The 16596-nt window shown below is 41.3% G+C and overlaps 1 protein-coding gene across 1 annotated transcript in view; it reads right to left on the minus strand.

Moving 5' to 3' along the window:
• LOC124619875 (succinate dehydrogenase [ubiquinone] iron-sulfur subunit, mitochondrial-like) overlaps positions 1–15656 on the minus strand; it is a 117159-nt gene extending 101503 nt beyond the window's left edge. The window contains exon 1 of the mRNA XM_047146498.1: positions 15517–15656. Within this exon, the coding sequence (XP_047002454.1) occupies positions 15517–15650 (134 nt within the window). The 5' untranslated portion in view covers positions 15651–15656. The remainder of the gene's footprint in view (positions 1–15516) is intronic.
• Between the last annotated feature and the right edge of the window lie 940 nt (positions 15657–16596).

Here is a 16596-nt window from a genome sequence, read left to right on the forward strand (position 1 = left end):
GCAGTGGAGTGTGTGCTGATATAAAACTTCCTGACAGATTATAACTGTGTGCCAGACCGAGACTCAAACTCAGGACCTTTCCCTTTTGCAGGCAAGTGCTCTACCATCTGAGCTACCCAAGCATGACTCACACCCCATCCTCACAGCTTTACTTCCGCCAGCCCACTATTGCACTACCCATGTGTCAACCAAGTCACTGCCTCTATAACAACTCCACATCTGCCCAAAGCCATAGCACCTGCAGGAGCATGTACATGAGGATAGCCGTCCCATTCCTGCAAGAGATGAGGCTCGATGTCATCAGTGCCTGTTAATTCTCTTATGTCGGTCAATTGCAGAATACCACAGCAAGGAAAACCATCAGTGCCTTACAGAAAATATTCACCACTGTATAGTATCCAGAAAAAATCATTTCAGGATACTGTCCTCAATTTTCTTCTAGTATGTTTCAGTGTTTCTGCTGTTGTGTTTGCATAATGCATATAACAACAGCACCATTCCATCCCAACTCCAGTGGTGAAGCCAAGTGGTTCATTTGCACCTTTAAGGTAGCAAGTGTGAAAAAATGTATGGCTGACCTGCAGACAAGTTCCTGGCATCCTATAGGACAACACCAATCCAAAATAAATTCTGGCAGAACTGCTGCACGGCTGCCAACACCTCCTGTGACCAACAACATGCCCACACCAGCTCAGCTGTCACCCTTGCTACTCTCTGGGCACCAGAGGTCTGGGCTTTCACTTCTGGAAGTGCACAAGGATAGCTACCTAGCATCATCATCATAGCCATTGAGGATGACTAATGTTCACTGTGGAACCCAGTGGCACCATGTTGCTATGGGATGCAAACCAACTGAACTCACACCCCACAGATTCCACCACAAGCTCCCCCACTGGCCTGGAGTTGGCTCATTATAACTTTTAATGCCACACTAAGTCAAATTAACAAACACATCCCCAGAAACGTCAAAGTTGGTCCACCCCCATCGAGCTGGCCCCCTTATCTCCTTCAGTGCCAATGACTCTGACATCGAGATGACACCCTGCTACAACCAGAGGGAAGTGTGATCACTGATCCACAGCCACCAATACCAATCAATGTCAAGATGAACATCAAATCCCTCAATGTCCTGTCCCCTACCAGTACAGCAAGTCCACTACCAGCAAAGACACTTTCAGCCATACAGGCCAATTTAAGGGGGAAGGGAAAATATATCTCCGTCCTTAGCGAGGTCAATAAATTACTATCATCATTCCTGAGGACCACCACCAGCCAATAGAAAGAACCAAAAGACTATCGTGTGGGCATTTTCAGGCAGCATATAAAACTGACTGCACAAAAAGATTGTGACACTTCATATCATGCTGTGCTACAATACCATCCTCAATGTTTATGTGGATTTTTCTTTGGATACTCCAAGGATTGCCAACTACATTGCTGCTGAAATACTTGGTATCATAATGGACTCTTCAGAGCTATCTTAGCTTGCTTTCTACAAAGTCACTAAGACCCAGCTGACTGGTTTTGTGAATTGCCTGTTATTTCTGTAGCAATCCAAACTGAGCAGTAAGGGTTATTAGTTAGACTGTAACATGTGTTAAATATAAAAAGGAAAATTCATTCAAGAAAACCATAAAATTTTGATACAGAATTGCTGGCCAGTACCTACATGCAGGATGTGACATTTTATAGTCAGACTGAAATTAGCTGTCACTTGGCAGGTAGCATGCCAGAAGGCCCTCAACAGCAGTACATCAATGAGAGACTGGCACTATCAGCTCCCACTGTGTTGTCACTTCCGTTGCACTGTGCTATTCTCTGTAAAGCATTGTGTAAGCCAGTCCTCAGTGAGCCACTGTAGTAAAACAACTGGGTAACTTTCAATTTCACATGCCTTGCCATTTATGACAAAAGTAATTAAAAGAAGGGCAGATGAAGGGTCCACTCTCCTAGGATACTTTCAAAAAGAGTTGGAGAGTGGCTGACTAAATGCAGTTAATTGTGTGAATTTGTGTCTCTTTTGAGGTAATATTTTGAAAGACAGATGCAAGCAGGTCACATGGTCTTTTGGACAAAGTGATGGAGTGAATTTAAGTTGCTCTACAAATCAGTGAACAAACAGTAATAAGAATTAGCAAGGATAAATTCAAGATGAAAGAATTGGGTGAGTCATCTACACTAAAGTGCCAAAGAAACTGGTTAGGCATGCATGCTCAACTACAGAGATATGTAAACGGGCAGACGAAGATGCTGTAGTCAGAAACATCTATATAAGACAACAATTGTCTGGTGCAGTTGTTAGATCAGTTACTGCTGCTACAAAGGCAGGTTATCAAGATTTAAGAGAGGTTGAATATGCTGTTAAAGTCAGTGCACGAGCGATAGAACACAGCATCTCCAAGGTGGTGATGCAGTGGGGATTTTCCTGTACGACCATTTCACGGGTGTACCATGAATATCAGGAATCCAGTAAAAAATCAAATCTCCGACATCACTGCAGACAGAAAAAGATCTAGCAAGAATGGGACCAATGATGACTGAAGAGAACTGTTGAAAATGACAGAAGTGCTGCACTTCCACAAATTGCAACAGATTTCAATGCTAGGCCATCAACAAGTGTTAGCACGCAAACCATTCAATGAAAGATCATCGATATGAGCTTTCAGAGCCAAAGGCCCACTCGTGTACCCTTGATGACTGCATGACACGAAGCTTTACCCCTCACTAGTGTCCGACAACACTGACATTGGGCTGTTGATGACTGGAAACATATTGCCTGGTTGGATGAGTCTCATTTCAAATTGTATCTAGCAGCTGGATGTGTACAGGTATGGAGAAAACCTCATGACTCCATGGACCCTGCATGTCAGCAGGAAACTGTTCAAACTGGTGGAAGCTCTGTAATGGTGTGGGGCATGTGCAGTTGGAATGATTGGGGCCCCTGATACATCTAGATATGGCTCTGAGAGGTGACACATCCGTAAGCATACTGTCTGATCACCAGCATCCATTCATGTCCATTGTGCATCCCGACAAACTTGGGCGATTCCAGCAGGACAGTGCAACACCCCACACATCCAGAATTGCTACAGATTGGCTCCAGGAACACTCTTCTAAGGTTAAACACTTCTGCTTGTAACACCAATATCGGCTGTAAGTAGGTTATACTAGGTAAGTATGTATGTGTGTGGCTATGAAGTGATAGTTCTTTACTAATTAAGTTCACTGATTGGTGAGAGGAAATTTAAAGTTTATTATGTATGTATTGTAAAAGTTAAAGAATGTTTAAAAAATAATGACATTTTATAAAATATGTATGGTTGTAAAGAAAGATTAATGTTTTGGAAGCTGGTTCATGCTTAGGGAACTTGTATTGTACAGTATAAAAGCTGCGGGGAACCCCCTCTGCTACAAAAATGGCTTGGTGCACCATGAAAGGTGGTTTTGGCGGTCGATCTGGGCAGCTACTTGGTGGGAACGCTACGCAGTCAGTGGCTAGCCATTGTACTGTAAACATCGAGGCATTTGGAAGCCGTTTTATATGGAAAATTGCCTCGGATGTGGTTTCGGCTGTTGCATAGTGCTCTTGGTATTATGGAATGGCTCTAAAACGAGAAAAATCCATCACCAAGAAGAAACTGTATAGAGCATTCAACATCAAGAGTGTGAGACCAGTTGGCTGCCACATTGTTTGCCACCACTATTGCGCCACTGCTCCGCCAACTTCAGGAACACAGATATGTATTATAGCATGGACCAGTATATTTGTGTGAGTGTTTTTCAATAATAATACAAGTGCTGTAAACCTGTGTTTGAACCTTAAAGTTGTCCTAATCATGAAGCAATGCAGGATTCCATCCTAAATGTGCAGAAACTGAGTATCCTGTTTCTAACTAAATAGTGATTTACTTCCGGATTAAATGTGCTAAAGTGCAGTGCCAGAGTGTGTAAATATTGCTATCTAATATACCACTTCACAGGTGGTGAAAAAGGCACATAAATTGAACTTATATGAAATGTAATTTAGTATTGATTGTTAACGTGAACTATTTTCTGAGGTTAATTGAGCTTTCTGTTTGAGTAATTTGCTTTAAAGGAGGAAAATAAAATATAAACTATTCCAGGTGAGGTTAGGAATCAATATTAGTGAATTACACTTTGGTTCTGAAATAATCACAGAGTTTGCCTGGAGAGACAGTAACAGTTTATCGTTTCATTGTAGTTTTTCTCATATTAGACAGGTAACTGGGATATTTGTTGTTACTAAAGAAAACTGATGCATTCCCATAAATGAGAGCAGAAAAAGTGTCTATGTAGTATTATTTAATTTCAGTTGTGGTATTTATATGTTAGTTAAGTCAGAACTCTTTTCATGCCCAACTTTAGTCCAGTGTTTCATATAGTAACATCACAGTACTGTGTTGATTAATGACTTCAATGGTAACTATTATTATTAAGAGGGAAGTACCAGTTATCTTCCTATTATTACTGATTTGTGCTAATGGTACCTACTACTACCTGTAACTTAGTTCACCCTTTGCACAATTCAAAGGGAGTGTTAATGAAAGTCACTTTAGCTACTCATATTCAATTTCCTTGAACATAATGTTTAAAATTATTATGCCTAATTAGGCTGGTGACCATTTGTTATTTCATTTGTTTGCACTTCTCTACTTTCATTACCCCCAAAGTACAGCCTGTTAAGTTTTCTATTGATTGCCATATATATGAAATTATTGTTCAATACCCTCTATCCATTAGGTGCAAACACAGGGTCAAAACACTAAAAAAAATCCTCCCAGAGGGTAACGCGGTCTGTGAGCTTAGCGATATACTTGGCGCAATCTTGCAAAATGGTATTATATGCTGGCCACCAAGATCCCCAGACATGAACATTATTAAGCATATCTGGGATGCCTTGCAACATGCTGTTCAGAAGAGATCTCCATACCCTCATAGTCTTATGGATTTATGGACAGCCCTGCAGGATCCATAGTGTCAATTCCCTCCAGCATTACTTCAGACATAGATGAATCCACACTATGTCATGTTATGGCACTTCTGTGTGCTCGTGGGGGCCCTAAATGATATTAGACAGGTGTACCAGTTTCTTTGGCTCTTCAGTGCAAATAGGCAATACTTTGAAGAAGAGGTGCCTTGAGAGGAGGATTGTAAAACTCAACACCTTTCTGGAAGATACAATTATGTGATTCAAGGGAAGAGAATTTGACACTTAAAAAGCTAAATTCCACTCTTGTAGCAGCAGACCTGTTTTAGAGAAAGAAAATGTTCCTGCTACAAGCTGTGAAAAAAAGTTAGGATTTTGTTATAAATGTATTGTGGCCAAAATTTATTATGGGAACACCAAGACATTATTGACTGGAACTCCATTTTTTGCAGGAAGTAGTAGGGACAAATTCTGATGATGTCACTTGTCTTAATGAAACATGGGTATAAGTTGGACACAGTTCTTTAAAAAAAATGCTTTATAGTCAATACCATCACCAGTAGTATGGTAGCTCCAATTGGCAGAAGGAAGAAAATACTGCAGCACATGCCAGAACTTCAAAATGTCTCATTCCGATTTCTCCGTTCGACATACAAGATAAGGGCCCATAAAAGCAACAAGAAGAGACATGACTTGCTGGCTAGAGAAACTTAACATACCAGTTGACAGTGGCTTGAAAAGAGCTTAATTATTACAGATTGTGTTGCAACACAAGCCAAAATGTCCAGTTTACTTTGTGGATGAAATCGCAAAAAAATAAAAGTATAAAATTCTCAGGTTGTATCCCTATCTATCTAACAGAACTCATGTCAGCTTACGTCAAATGTCATATTGCTACACAACAGAAAAAAAATACATTGGCTGAAGTGGAATACATTTTTTAAAGGCAGGAACTGAAAAAGTGAGACCTGGTGACAGTCGAAAGGCAGTGAAATATGTGAAATGAATGATACAAGCAGCACAGAATGATAAAGGTATGTGGCGGTTATCAACTGCAAGAGTCGACCGCCTCATCTTTGAGAACGAACTTCTTTGAAAACTGTTGATCTCAGTGTGTTCCGAACTCTGTATTCAAGCGGATGTGTTTGTACCAACATGATCAAAATAAAGTTAATTCATTATATACGAGCGAATACTAATGTTGGGTTCGATATTACCATACGTAACATCTTGATTCCCACACTGGTGACCCCGACGCTCACGAACGCCACTTACGATGCCAGAAATGTGTACTGGAACATCACCATGGACAAACAATGCAGCAACCCTTTGTCCGATTTCTACGTCCATCGACTTCACATCGCGCCGCATCTGGATGCAGTGTACAGTAAGTGTAATTAGTGTGTAAATTCCCGAATCTTGTGTGAATCGTGCTTTTTGGTAACTTTCGTCACCTTCTCACACATCGAGAATGCGACTGAGGCACACACGTCGTCCATCAAAACCCACTCAACGCGTCAGTAATTTCACTTCCAGATAGTGCAGTGCTCCTTTGCTGATTAATTTGGACAATTTTGACTTGCTTTTGTGTAATGAATTAACTTTGTGTGGTGCTTCGACATTGGACAATCATGCCAAACAATGGACTGCAACAAACGGAGACTATGTTGCAAGTCCCAGTTCGCATGAACTCCGAACTATGGCTAAATCGCATGCCTGGTCGAATTCACAAACGCCCGTCATGGCTACCATGTCTTCCACGCTGCATGCAAATTCGTTCGACCCAGTTTCCGTACAGCCCGTTTTCCAGAGTTCGAATGTTCGCGCCAACTTTTCAGCTGCTTCTCCGCGCTTGTCTCTCATTTGCAGCATTCAACTACCAACATATCTCTTGGACCAACTTCCAATGTGGTTCATGGCCGTGGAGTATATATTCTCCTCTTATGGCATCACCAACGAAAGTGAAAAATACCTCGTACTCTTCAGGCACCTAAAGGACTATCATTATATAATTACAGACATTATCTGTGACAATTTGAGTGGCAAGTACACCAGAGCGAAATCTGCTTTAATTCAGCGCCTGTCACCAACATCACAGGAACAATTTCATCAAGGGCATCCTACCGATCAACGACAATGCACCAATTACACCGACGACAATGCCGGCTGTTTCTCAGTGCAACACGACATGCCACGCCTCCCTCTACGCAGCACCCGAGCCGCACAAACTCTGCTCGACTGCTACCGACAGCGACATCACGGTCGCCGCCTGCTGGCTCACTGACCTCGACCCAGTCAAAACAAACAGCTGCGTGACATACGATCCTGCCATGGCTACCGCACCTGCATCTTGTCAATAGCTCACCAACAATACGCTCGCTTACCGCCCAGCCGTTCACTACTCAATCATGCCCGCAACTTGTTCACCCACCCCAGAAGATGATTTCAGCCACATCAACGCTTCATACAGCAGTGAATGTGTTCTCACTCCACCGCCGCTGTGTACTGAGTTTCACAACTGCGATCGCACACACGATCTCTTCTACTCGAACTGTTACATCAACACTGTGCCGCCGACCTTGTCTTGTACGTCAGGTTACCCTTTGATAGAGACAGATTCTGATTTCGACCCCATCTTACACAGTGATACACAGCAGACTGCTTCACGACATACATTTTTGCCTGAACAACTGCAACAGCTACGTGAGCAAATTGTGACATACAACTTGATGGTACAAGATCAGTTACACATGCTGCAGCCAACACCGACCGAGCACGACATGCAACGAGATGCTCCTGTCATTGTTCCACCTCCGACTGCTGACAATCCTTCGCCGTTACATACATTTTTGCCTGAACAACTGCAACAGGTACATGAGCAAATTGCGTCATACAACTTGTTGGTACAAGATCAGTTAAATATGCTGCAGTCGACACTGACCGAGCACGACATGCAACGAGATACTCCTGTCATTGTTCCGCCTCTGACTGCTGACGATCCTTTGCCATTACTACCACCTACAACTAATACCCTGACGATCAAGCTACATGGATCTATGTCCCAGATGTCACAACTGTCATCATCACGCCGCCTCAAGTGGAAATTCTATGTTACTGATGTGATACAAGCAACTTATTTACGCCGCTGCCACCTTTCCTTGGTAGTTCCAGACACTTCATTTCTGTACCACGGCATAACCAGCCGCATTCCAGTGCTGCTTGCTTTGCCACCCTCTTCACTACCTCTGCTATGTACGACCAACATCTGCCATTTCTGCTTCGACGAATGAGCATCTTTCCGCCCCGACACACGACTGTGCAGCAGTTTCGTGCGAGCAGCTTGCAGCCTTACGACTCGAGCACAGCGCCAACAGCGACAACACACACGCAGCTCCAGCTCAATCGAACTGTGTCGCCTCTCCGCCACGGACCAGTAGTTCATCTGCCGATTTGACTTCTTCACATTCACATTACGTCTCATCGCCTTCTGCTCCGAACACGGTTTCACCGACCACGTCCGCCTTCCACCACCACCACCTCTCGCTGTCGCCATGCCTCATGCACAGGGCTCACGGCCACACCCCCCAAACTTCAATCACAGCTGTTTTGCACATCAAAACACTGACACTGTCAACTCCTTGGAACATCCTGCCATCAAGCGCTGTAACACACTCACCGTCCACGGACTCAAAGGTGACGCTTCCGTCTACACCGAAGTCATCCACCACCAAGGTCAGTCATGTGCAGCTTGCTGTTTTCTCCCCTGCTGCAACATCAAGCACCTCTATAGCTCTGTCATTACCACGAGTGTTGCTTATCCGGCATCTCTTACACAACCTGTTAAGCCACAGCATTCTTGCTCCTTTATGTCATAAGGCCAATAACAAACTGTTACCGGACAAGTTGCACTTACCGTGGCACTCACCAGCAAATTCTTTGGCAATACATCGCATCACCTCTTCGACGCACTCTGCACCTTTGATTGGATCAAAACCCTGCTGCCCTGCATGGCCTCAACATGACAATGTTCTCCGCACTGACACGCCGCCGCCTTCTGCTTCCACTGTGCCATCAGCAGCATGACACGGTCAACCTGAGGACGCCTTCTGTGCCTCCTTCCCTCCGCTGGTCATGCCTACCAAGACATCGAGAAACGGTCCGATCGCGCCTCACACAAGTGCCTGCCACGACACGATCGGTCACGCACACCTGTGCCATCAGCCGGCCAGGTGCACACACACCTCTCATAATCCTTGCTGTGCTCCGCACTACCGGCGGGGGCTCTGTGGCGGTTATTGACTGCAAGAGTCGACGGCTCATCTTTGAGAATGAACTTCTTTGAAAACTGTTGATCTCAGTGTGTTCCGAACTCTGTATTCGAGCGGATGTGTTTGTACCGACATGATCAAAATAAAGTTAATTCATTATAAACGAGCGAATACTTAATGTTAGGTTTGATATTACTGCATGTAACATCTCGATTCCCACAGGTATATTACAATGGTACATGAAGATTTAAATATATATATGTCACTACAAGCAGCAACACTGATAGTTTCACCGATTCAGACTGAATTAAGCTTTTTTCCCATTGTCTGACCAGTGTATAGAGTTTACTGCACTTAAATGAACCTATTGTTTGCATTAAGCCTTGTGTCTGTCTACTTACCTCAATCAATTTCTCTTTGACATTGTGAAACTAAGGAATACTGTTAAGCCTGCTGACATCATCTGCTTATGAAAGTTAGACTTCATTTTAAATGTATTTCATGTTGTGTAGACGTCAAAATGTTATCTCAATGCATGTAATAGTTTTAGAGATATGCAGTGGTTAGCAAAAAACTTCATTCATTCATGAAAATTTCTTTCATTTCAATAATAAACAAAACACAAATCATAATTAAAATTTAAAAAAATATATGCTACTGAGAGCTTTACCATAAATGAATGTCAGAATTTTTATGTTATTTTTGTAGTAGATGGAAACTTTAAACTTTATACTTCTTTTGAGTCAAATACAACTGCATAAAAATGCCATTCTCAGGAGCTTAGGTACAGGAAGTGCAATGTAATACACAACTTTCCAAAGATTTATTGTCGAGGAAGGTATCTAGTAATCAACAGAAAAAGTATTACCATGTGTTCAATAAATTTTTGGACAACATAGTTGTATGGAAATATACAGCAATTAATTTACTTGTAATCAATTATTCAAAATGACAGTCACAATCGCATTATTTATTTTGCCACCAACCGGTCTCAGCCCATGATGGGGTCATCTTCAGGACAATTTACACCATTTGGTCACTTGCTAGAGTCATCACCCTGCCTGTGCATGATTGGTAACTGTCCAGCCGTGCACAAGAAGGGTGACGACTTCAGCGAGCGACCAAACGGTGTAAATTGTCCTGAAGATGACCCCACTGCGGGTTGAAACCAGTTGGTGGCAAAATAAATAATGCAATTGTGACTGTCATTTAGAATAATTGATTATATGTTCAATAGTTTTCAAGTTTGAAGCTGTTTACGCAAACAGGAAAATTTCATCTGCTTTAAATGAGTTATCATAACTCTAGCCCTAATTAAAATTAAGAGCAGATTTTTGACATGCTTAGGGACATTATAGCGATCTACACTGTACATAAATTTGAGATGTGTAACTTGATCTTCGTCAGAGATAAACGATTTATGGCCATTTTCTGTAGCCACTGAGATCGAAGCTATGTGGCAGCTGCCGCACATGTGATACCATTATCAAACAAATTCTCAGCACTTGTAGCGGATGGTGGTAACACAATAGACATAAAAAAACCAGAAAGTTATCACAAAACTCCCGCTAAAGAACCAAAAAAGAACTTGCCAACCTTAAGATGCACCAAAGGGCTTCTTCTGTATGCCAACAGTCATGGAAAAGATCTATCCAAACGTTTTCGCGAAAGTATGCCTTCAAAGCATTCAGTTTTTGCGAAAATCAAGCCTGGTGCAATGTTAAATGCAGTGGTGGAGAATATTACAACAGAAACAAGTCAACTGGTCAAGGATACTCACGTTGTGATTATTGGCGTCGGCAACGACGTATAGAAAAACGAAAGCAAGACAGCCCTGCGAGGCTTCCGTAACATATTACCAAAACTAATTCAAATGAACATTGTCATCACAAACATGCCAGTGCGACATGATTTACCACTGTGGTCGTGTGTAAACAAAGAGATTCGACACTACAATTTTGAGCTAAAGAAACTCTGTGATAAATTTATCCATGTACATTTGATAGACTTAAGTAAGATGAGTCGTGAATTTATCCATGTACATTTGATAGACTTAAGTAAGATGAGTCGTGATGAACATACAAAACACGGATTCCACTTAAACAGGAAAGGGAAGGCCAAGCTAGTTTCCCACATAAGCAAACTGTGCGAGAAAGACAGTGTGGAGAAAGCTCCAATTGCTCTGGGCCACAACAGCGAGACTTTTTTAGAATAAAGGACCATAATAATAGTTTTCAGGGATGTATTTCGAATGTGACTGAGTCTCGTGCGCGCAAAGAAAAGCCAGGCTGTAAAGTAAGTGCTCAGTCATTGCAGGTCAGTTCCAAAAAACCAGTGTATGCAAAATGTTGTAAAAAGTGTAACTCAAACAATTTTGATTCATGCAAAATGGTAAATAAACAAGAAGGGATAACACCCTTAAAGTTAATGCACTTAAATGTGCAATATCTCAGAAACAAACTAGACATTCTATAAATATTCATAGAGGAACACTTGCCAGATGTACTAGTAATAACGGAACATGGGCTAAAATGCAGTGAAATAATATACTATAGATTAGAAGGTTACTTACTTGCAAGTAGTTATTGTAGGCAAAACCATAAAGGTGGTGGTGTGGCAATTTATGTTAATAAGGATGTAGAAGCTAAAAAAATTTTCTTTCTTGAACACCACACCAAAGAACGATCAATTGAAATGACAGGCATTGTACTCCACAATAATGATCTTAAGTTACCAAAGCATAAAGTGATTGGAGTGTATAAGCCACCAAATGCTGATGTAATGCTGTTTATGGATAAACTTAGTAGTGTTGCTGGTCAGGCTGGTTCTAATGACCTTACTATATTAGGTGACTTTAATAAAGATGCAAACTCAAATAGTATAGTAAACTTGACACTCAGTGATGTACTGACCTCATACAACCTTGTAAATATAGTGAACCCTGACACCAGAGTGACAGACACATATTCCACTAGAATAGATTATGCTATAATCAACAAAGATGTTATAGACAAGGTAAATTACAGTAACTTAGATTTTCTTTATTCTGGCCACTTCTGTCAGGTGATAGAATACAAAAATTCAGTTGTGCCTAAAATAACAAAAATTGTGCTACAGAAACGAATGCTGAATACCTCAAATATTAATGCTCTTAAAGACAAACTAGCAAATGGGAAATGGGATTCTATGTAGGAGGTAAAAGGGTCAGATGAGAAATGGAATGAATTCTATTCAACCCTATTGCATCATTATGAATATAGTTGCTCAGTCAGAGAAATCCAGAAGGTAGTTAAAAACTGTCAAAATGGAAGTATTCCTAGACTAAAACTCCCAACAAATCTGATTCGGCTCAGGCCACAAGTACATGATCTAAACCAGCTTTATAAAGGTACTACTATGCAGGTTTTCAAGGAAAAATACAATAGGGCCAAGCAAACTTTTGAAACTGAAATAGTCAATCTAAGGAATCAGCTTAACAGTAAAACAATAGAATGGTCTGACAACATAAGCAAAGCATCTTGGAAGCTGATTGACAAATACCGAAAAGGTCCCAGCATGATGAACATGGAACCACTCAGCATAAGACATGATGGTAACATTATAAAAAACCCAGATACTATATGTAATATTTTTAATAACTACTACATTTCTGGTGAACAATCAACGCATATTACAGATTCACAGATAGAGTTCCGGTGCCATCTCACCAAGTGTACCGAATTTGAAATTGTGGAAGTGAATGAGCAGGAGGTTCGCAGGGCAATATACATGCTAAAGAAAAAATTTTCATCTGGATGGGATAGCATATCCAGTGCTACTACTAAAGCATGCTTAATAGAAATTTCTAAACCTCTTACTCACCTGATTAATTGCAGCATTAGAGAAAACATGTATCCAACGATTCTAAAAATGAGTGTAGTGAAACCAGTGTATAAAAAGGGAAGTAAAGAAGAAGTCTCCAACTATAGACCAATATCATTAATTCCTACTTTTATCAAGATATTCAAAAGCATTATCCTTTCTCAGCTAAGTGCCTTTTTCACGAAACATAAACTGCTTGTAGATTCGCAGAATGGCTTCAGAAAAGAGGTAAGTACAACCACAGCAGTTACGCTGTTCATTCATGAAGTTTATTGTCTGTTGGACCAGAAGATGCAGACTGCAGGTATATTTTTGGACCTGACAAGAGCATTTGGTACGGTAAACCATAGGGTACTTCTTAAAAAGCTAAAACCTTATAGTATTGGGGATCAAGCCATGAATCTTTTAACCACGTACCTGTTGAATCATAAGCAAAGCACTAAATTGTCATACAAACTAGATAATAAAATCATGAACTCCCAGTCCACCAGTGAACCTGTATTACAAGGTGTACCACAGGGCTCAATCCTTGGACCCTTTCTCTTCCTTATATATATTAACGACATTGCACAACCCATTAACTCCCATATTGCAAGCTATGCAGATGACACATCAATCTTATTTATGGGAGCAAATCTAATGAGCTAGAATCGCTTGCTACTAGTGGTGTAACAGAAGTAACAAAATACTTCAATGATCAGGGACTCAAGGTGAATGTCACCAAATCTCAACTACTGACATTTAAAACAGGCAGTTCTCATCACAACAATATGAATAGTGCGTGTAATATCTCTGCAACAAAAAATGGTAACTGTAAATTCCTGGGTGTATATGTTGATGAAAATCTGCAGTGGACATACCACATTAATTTCATATGCGGAAAAGTCAGTAGTGCCATATATCTCCTCAGCCAGCTCGCAAAGATAGTTCCTAGCCAAGCACTGAAATTAGTATATTATGGAACACTTTACCCCTTTCTCAATTACGGAATTGAACTATGGAGCTGTGCAGCTGATGTACATTTAAAAAGAACACTACTACTACAGAAAAGAGTAATAAGACTTATACATGGGATGGGACATAGAGATTCATGTCGTGAAATGTTTGTGCAGCACGAATATCTGACAATATATTCTCTGTACATCTTCAAAATAGTTGTATTTTTCATAAGTCAACCAACAGAAGCAATCGAGGGCAGTGATGTACATGATCACAACACTAGAACAAAGTGTAACTATTTCTGTAACAGAACAATGTTAAAAATGACTGATAGAAGTCCATATATCAGTGGTCTGGTATAACAAGCTACCAAACTCTCTAAGAACGTACACGGGAACTGTTTTTAAAACAAAAGTAAAATCTTTTCTAATAGAAAAATGTTTATATTCTTTCAATGAATTTTAAGATAGTGATTGTAACATGAGGCATTAGCATATCAGTTGTAATGTGATAAATGTAAAAAATAGACATAAGAAGCAACAGCTACAGAATATAGTGTATTTTATAAGTATAAATATAACCATAGTATTAAGTCTGACATGTGCAAAAGCCATCATTATGATGGCTCCAAGCAAAGAAAATGTAAATAAATAAATAAATGTACTTGATGTGACAACATCACAACTTTGAAGCTTAAACATCAGATACCACACTTCCTAGCCTTTGGAACTGATAGCTCCTCTCCCATTCCTTAGATAGGAGATAGCTGAAAGTTAAAAAGGAAGGGTAGGTCATTCAGACTCCAAGATGAGAGGGACTCACAGACTGTGAGGGCATGTGAAAAGAAATCGCAGCCATAGATATGTTTTTCACAAGTGGAATATTGTTGTGGAGGTGAATGATGAATGCTGAAATGTAGAGGACATTAACACCAGAGGCATGGGTATTTATGTCATTGCACTGAACACAGGATCAGTTGGGATCTTCCTTCCAACAGTAATGCCTCTGCACTCTGTAGCAAGAAACTGACTCTTCAAACATGCACTTGGTTCTCACAAACATCTAGTATTAAATTATGTTGGTCATTTCACCTTTCATTCACTTATTTGCCCATTCATTCATTGTGTTCACTAAGAATACAAATGTTTTATTCCATTTTTGAGCATATTTACATGCAATTGGTGTTGTCAGTGTTTACATAATAATAATAACAACAATAATAATAATATAGACTTCAACATGACAAATGTTATTAACTACAATATAATAATCCAGGATGGATACAATACATATTTGTGCAAATGTCAATAACAACAAGAAGTTTCCTCCCTTAAAGTGTAACTGAGCCACAGTGCTAGAAAAATTCATAGCAGAAGAATATGAGTTCAAAATCTAAGCATAGTGTTTAATTGATTAGTCATGTGTCCATTGACTGTCCAGTACTTAACTATTAATTAGCTAGTAATACTTGAAAAACAGTAAATACATTCAGCAACATACCTGAGGCATGCTAACTGGTTTCTCCCATTGATATTCATTCCACATGACCCACATATCCCCTCACGACATGATCTACGAAATGTGAGGGAACCATCACATTCATTCTTAATCTTCATCAAGGCATCCAACACCATCCGTCCACAACTGCTTGCAACATAATAAGAACATGCTGTTGGTATACCGCAAAAAGCTAAAGAGTAGATTTTCTCAAAAAACCTATTCGAAACTTCCTCACTATGACATAGATTAAGATTAATCTTCTTGCTGATTCATATACACTTCTGGAAATGGAAAAAAGAACACATTGACACCGGTGTGTCAGACCCACCATACTTGCTCTGGACACTGCGAGAGGGCTGTACAAGCAATGATCACACGCACAGCACAGCGGACACACCAGGAACCGCGGTGTTGGCCGTCGAATGGCGCTAGCTGCGCAGCATTTGTGCACCGCCGCCGTCAGTGTCAGCCAGTTTGCCGTGGCATACGGAGCTCCATCGCAGTCTTTAACACTCGTAGCATGCCGCGACAGCGTGGACGTGAACCGTATGTGCAGTTGACGGACTTTGAGTGAGGGCGTATAGTGGGCATGCGGGAGGCCGGGTGGACGTACCGCCGAATTGCTCAACACGTGGGGCGTGAGGTCTCCACAGTACATCGATGTTGTCGCCAGTGGTCGGCGGAAGGTGCACGTGCCCGTCGACCTGGGACCGGACCGCAGCGACGCACGGATGCACGCCAAGACCGTAGGATCCTACGCAGTGCCGTAGGGGACCGCACCGCCACTTCCCAGCAAATTAGGGACACTGTTGCTCCTGGGGTATCGGCGAGGACCATTCGCAACCGTCTCCATGAAGCTGGGCTACGGTCCCGCACACCATTAGGCCGTCTTCCGCTCACGCCCCAACATCGTGCAGCCCGCCTCCAGTGGTGTCGCGACAGGCATGAATGGAGGGACGAATGGAGACGTGTCGTCTTCAGCGATGAGAGTCACTTCTGCCTTGGTGCCAATGATGGTCGTATGTGTGTTTGGTGCCGTGCAGGTGAGCGCCACAATCAGGACTGCATACGACCGAGGCA

Source organism: Schistocerca americana, chromosome 6 (assembly GCF_021461395.2).
Source record: "Schistocerca americana isolate TAMUIC-IGC-003095 chromosome 6, iqSchAmer2.1, whole genome shotgun sequence".
In the NCBI taxonomy this organism is placed as follows: Eukaryota; Metazoa; Arthropoda; class Insecta; order Orthoptera; family Acrididae; genus Schistocerca; species Schistocerca americana.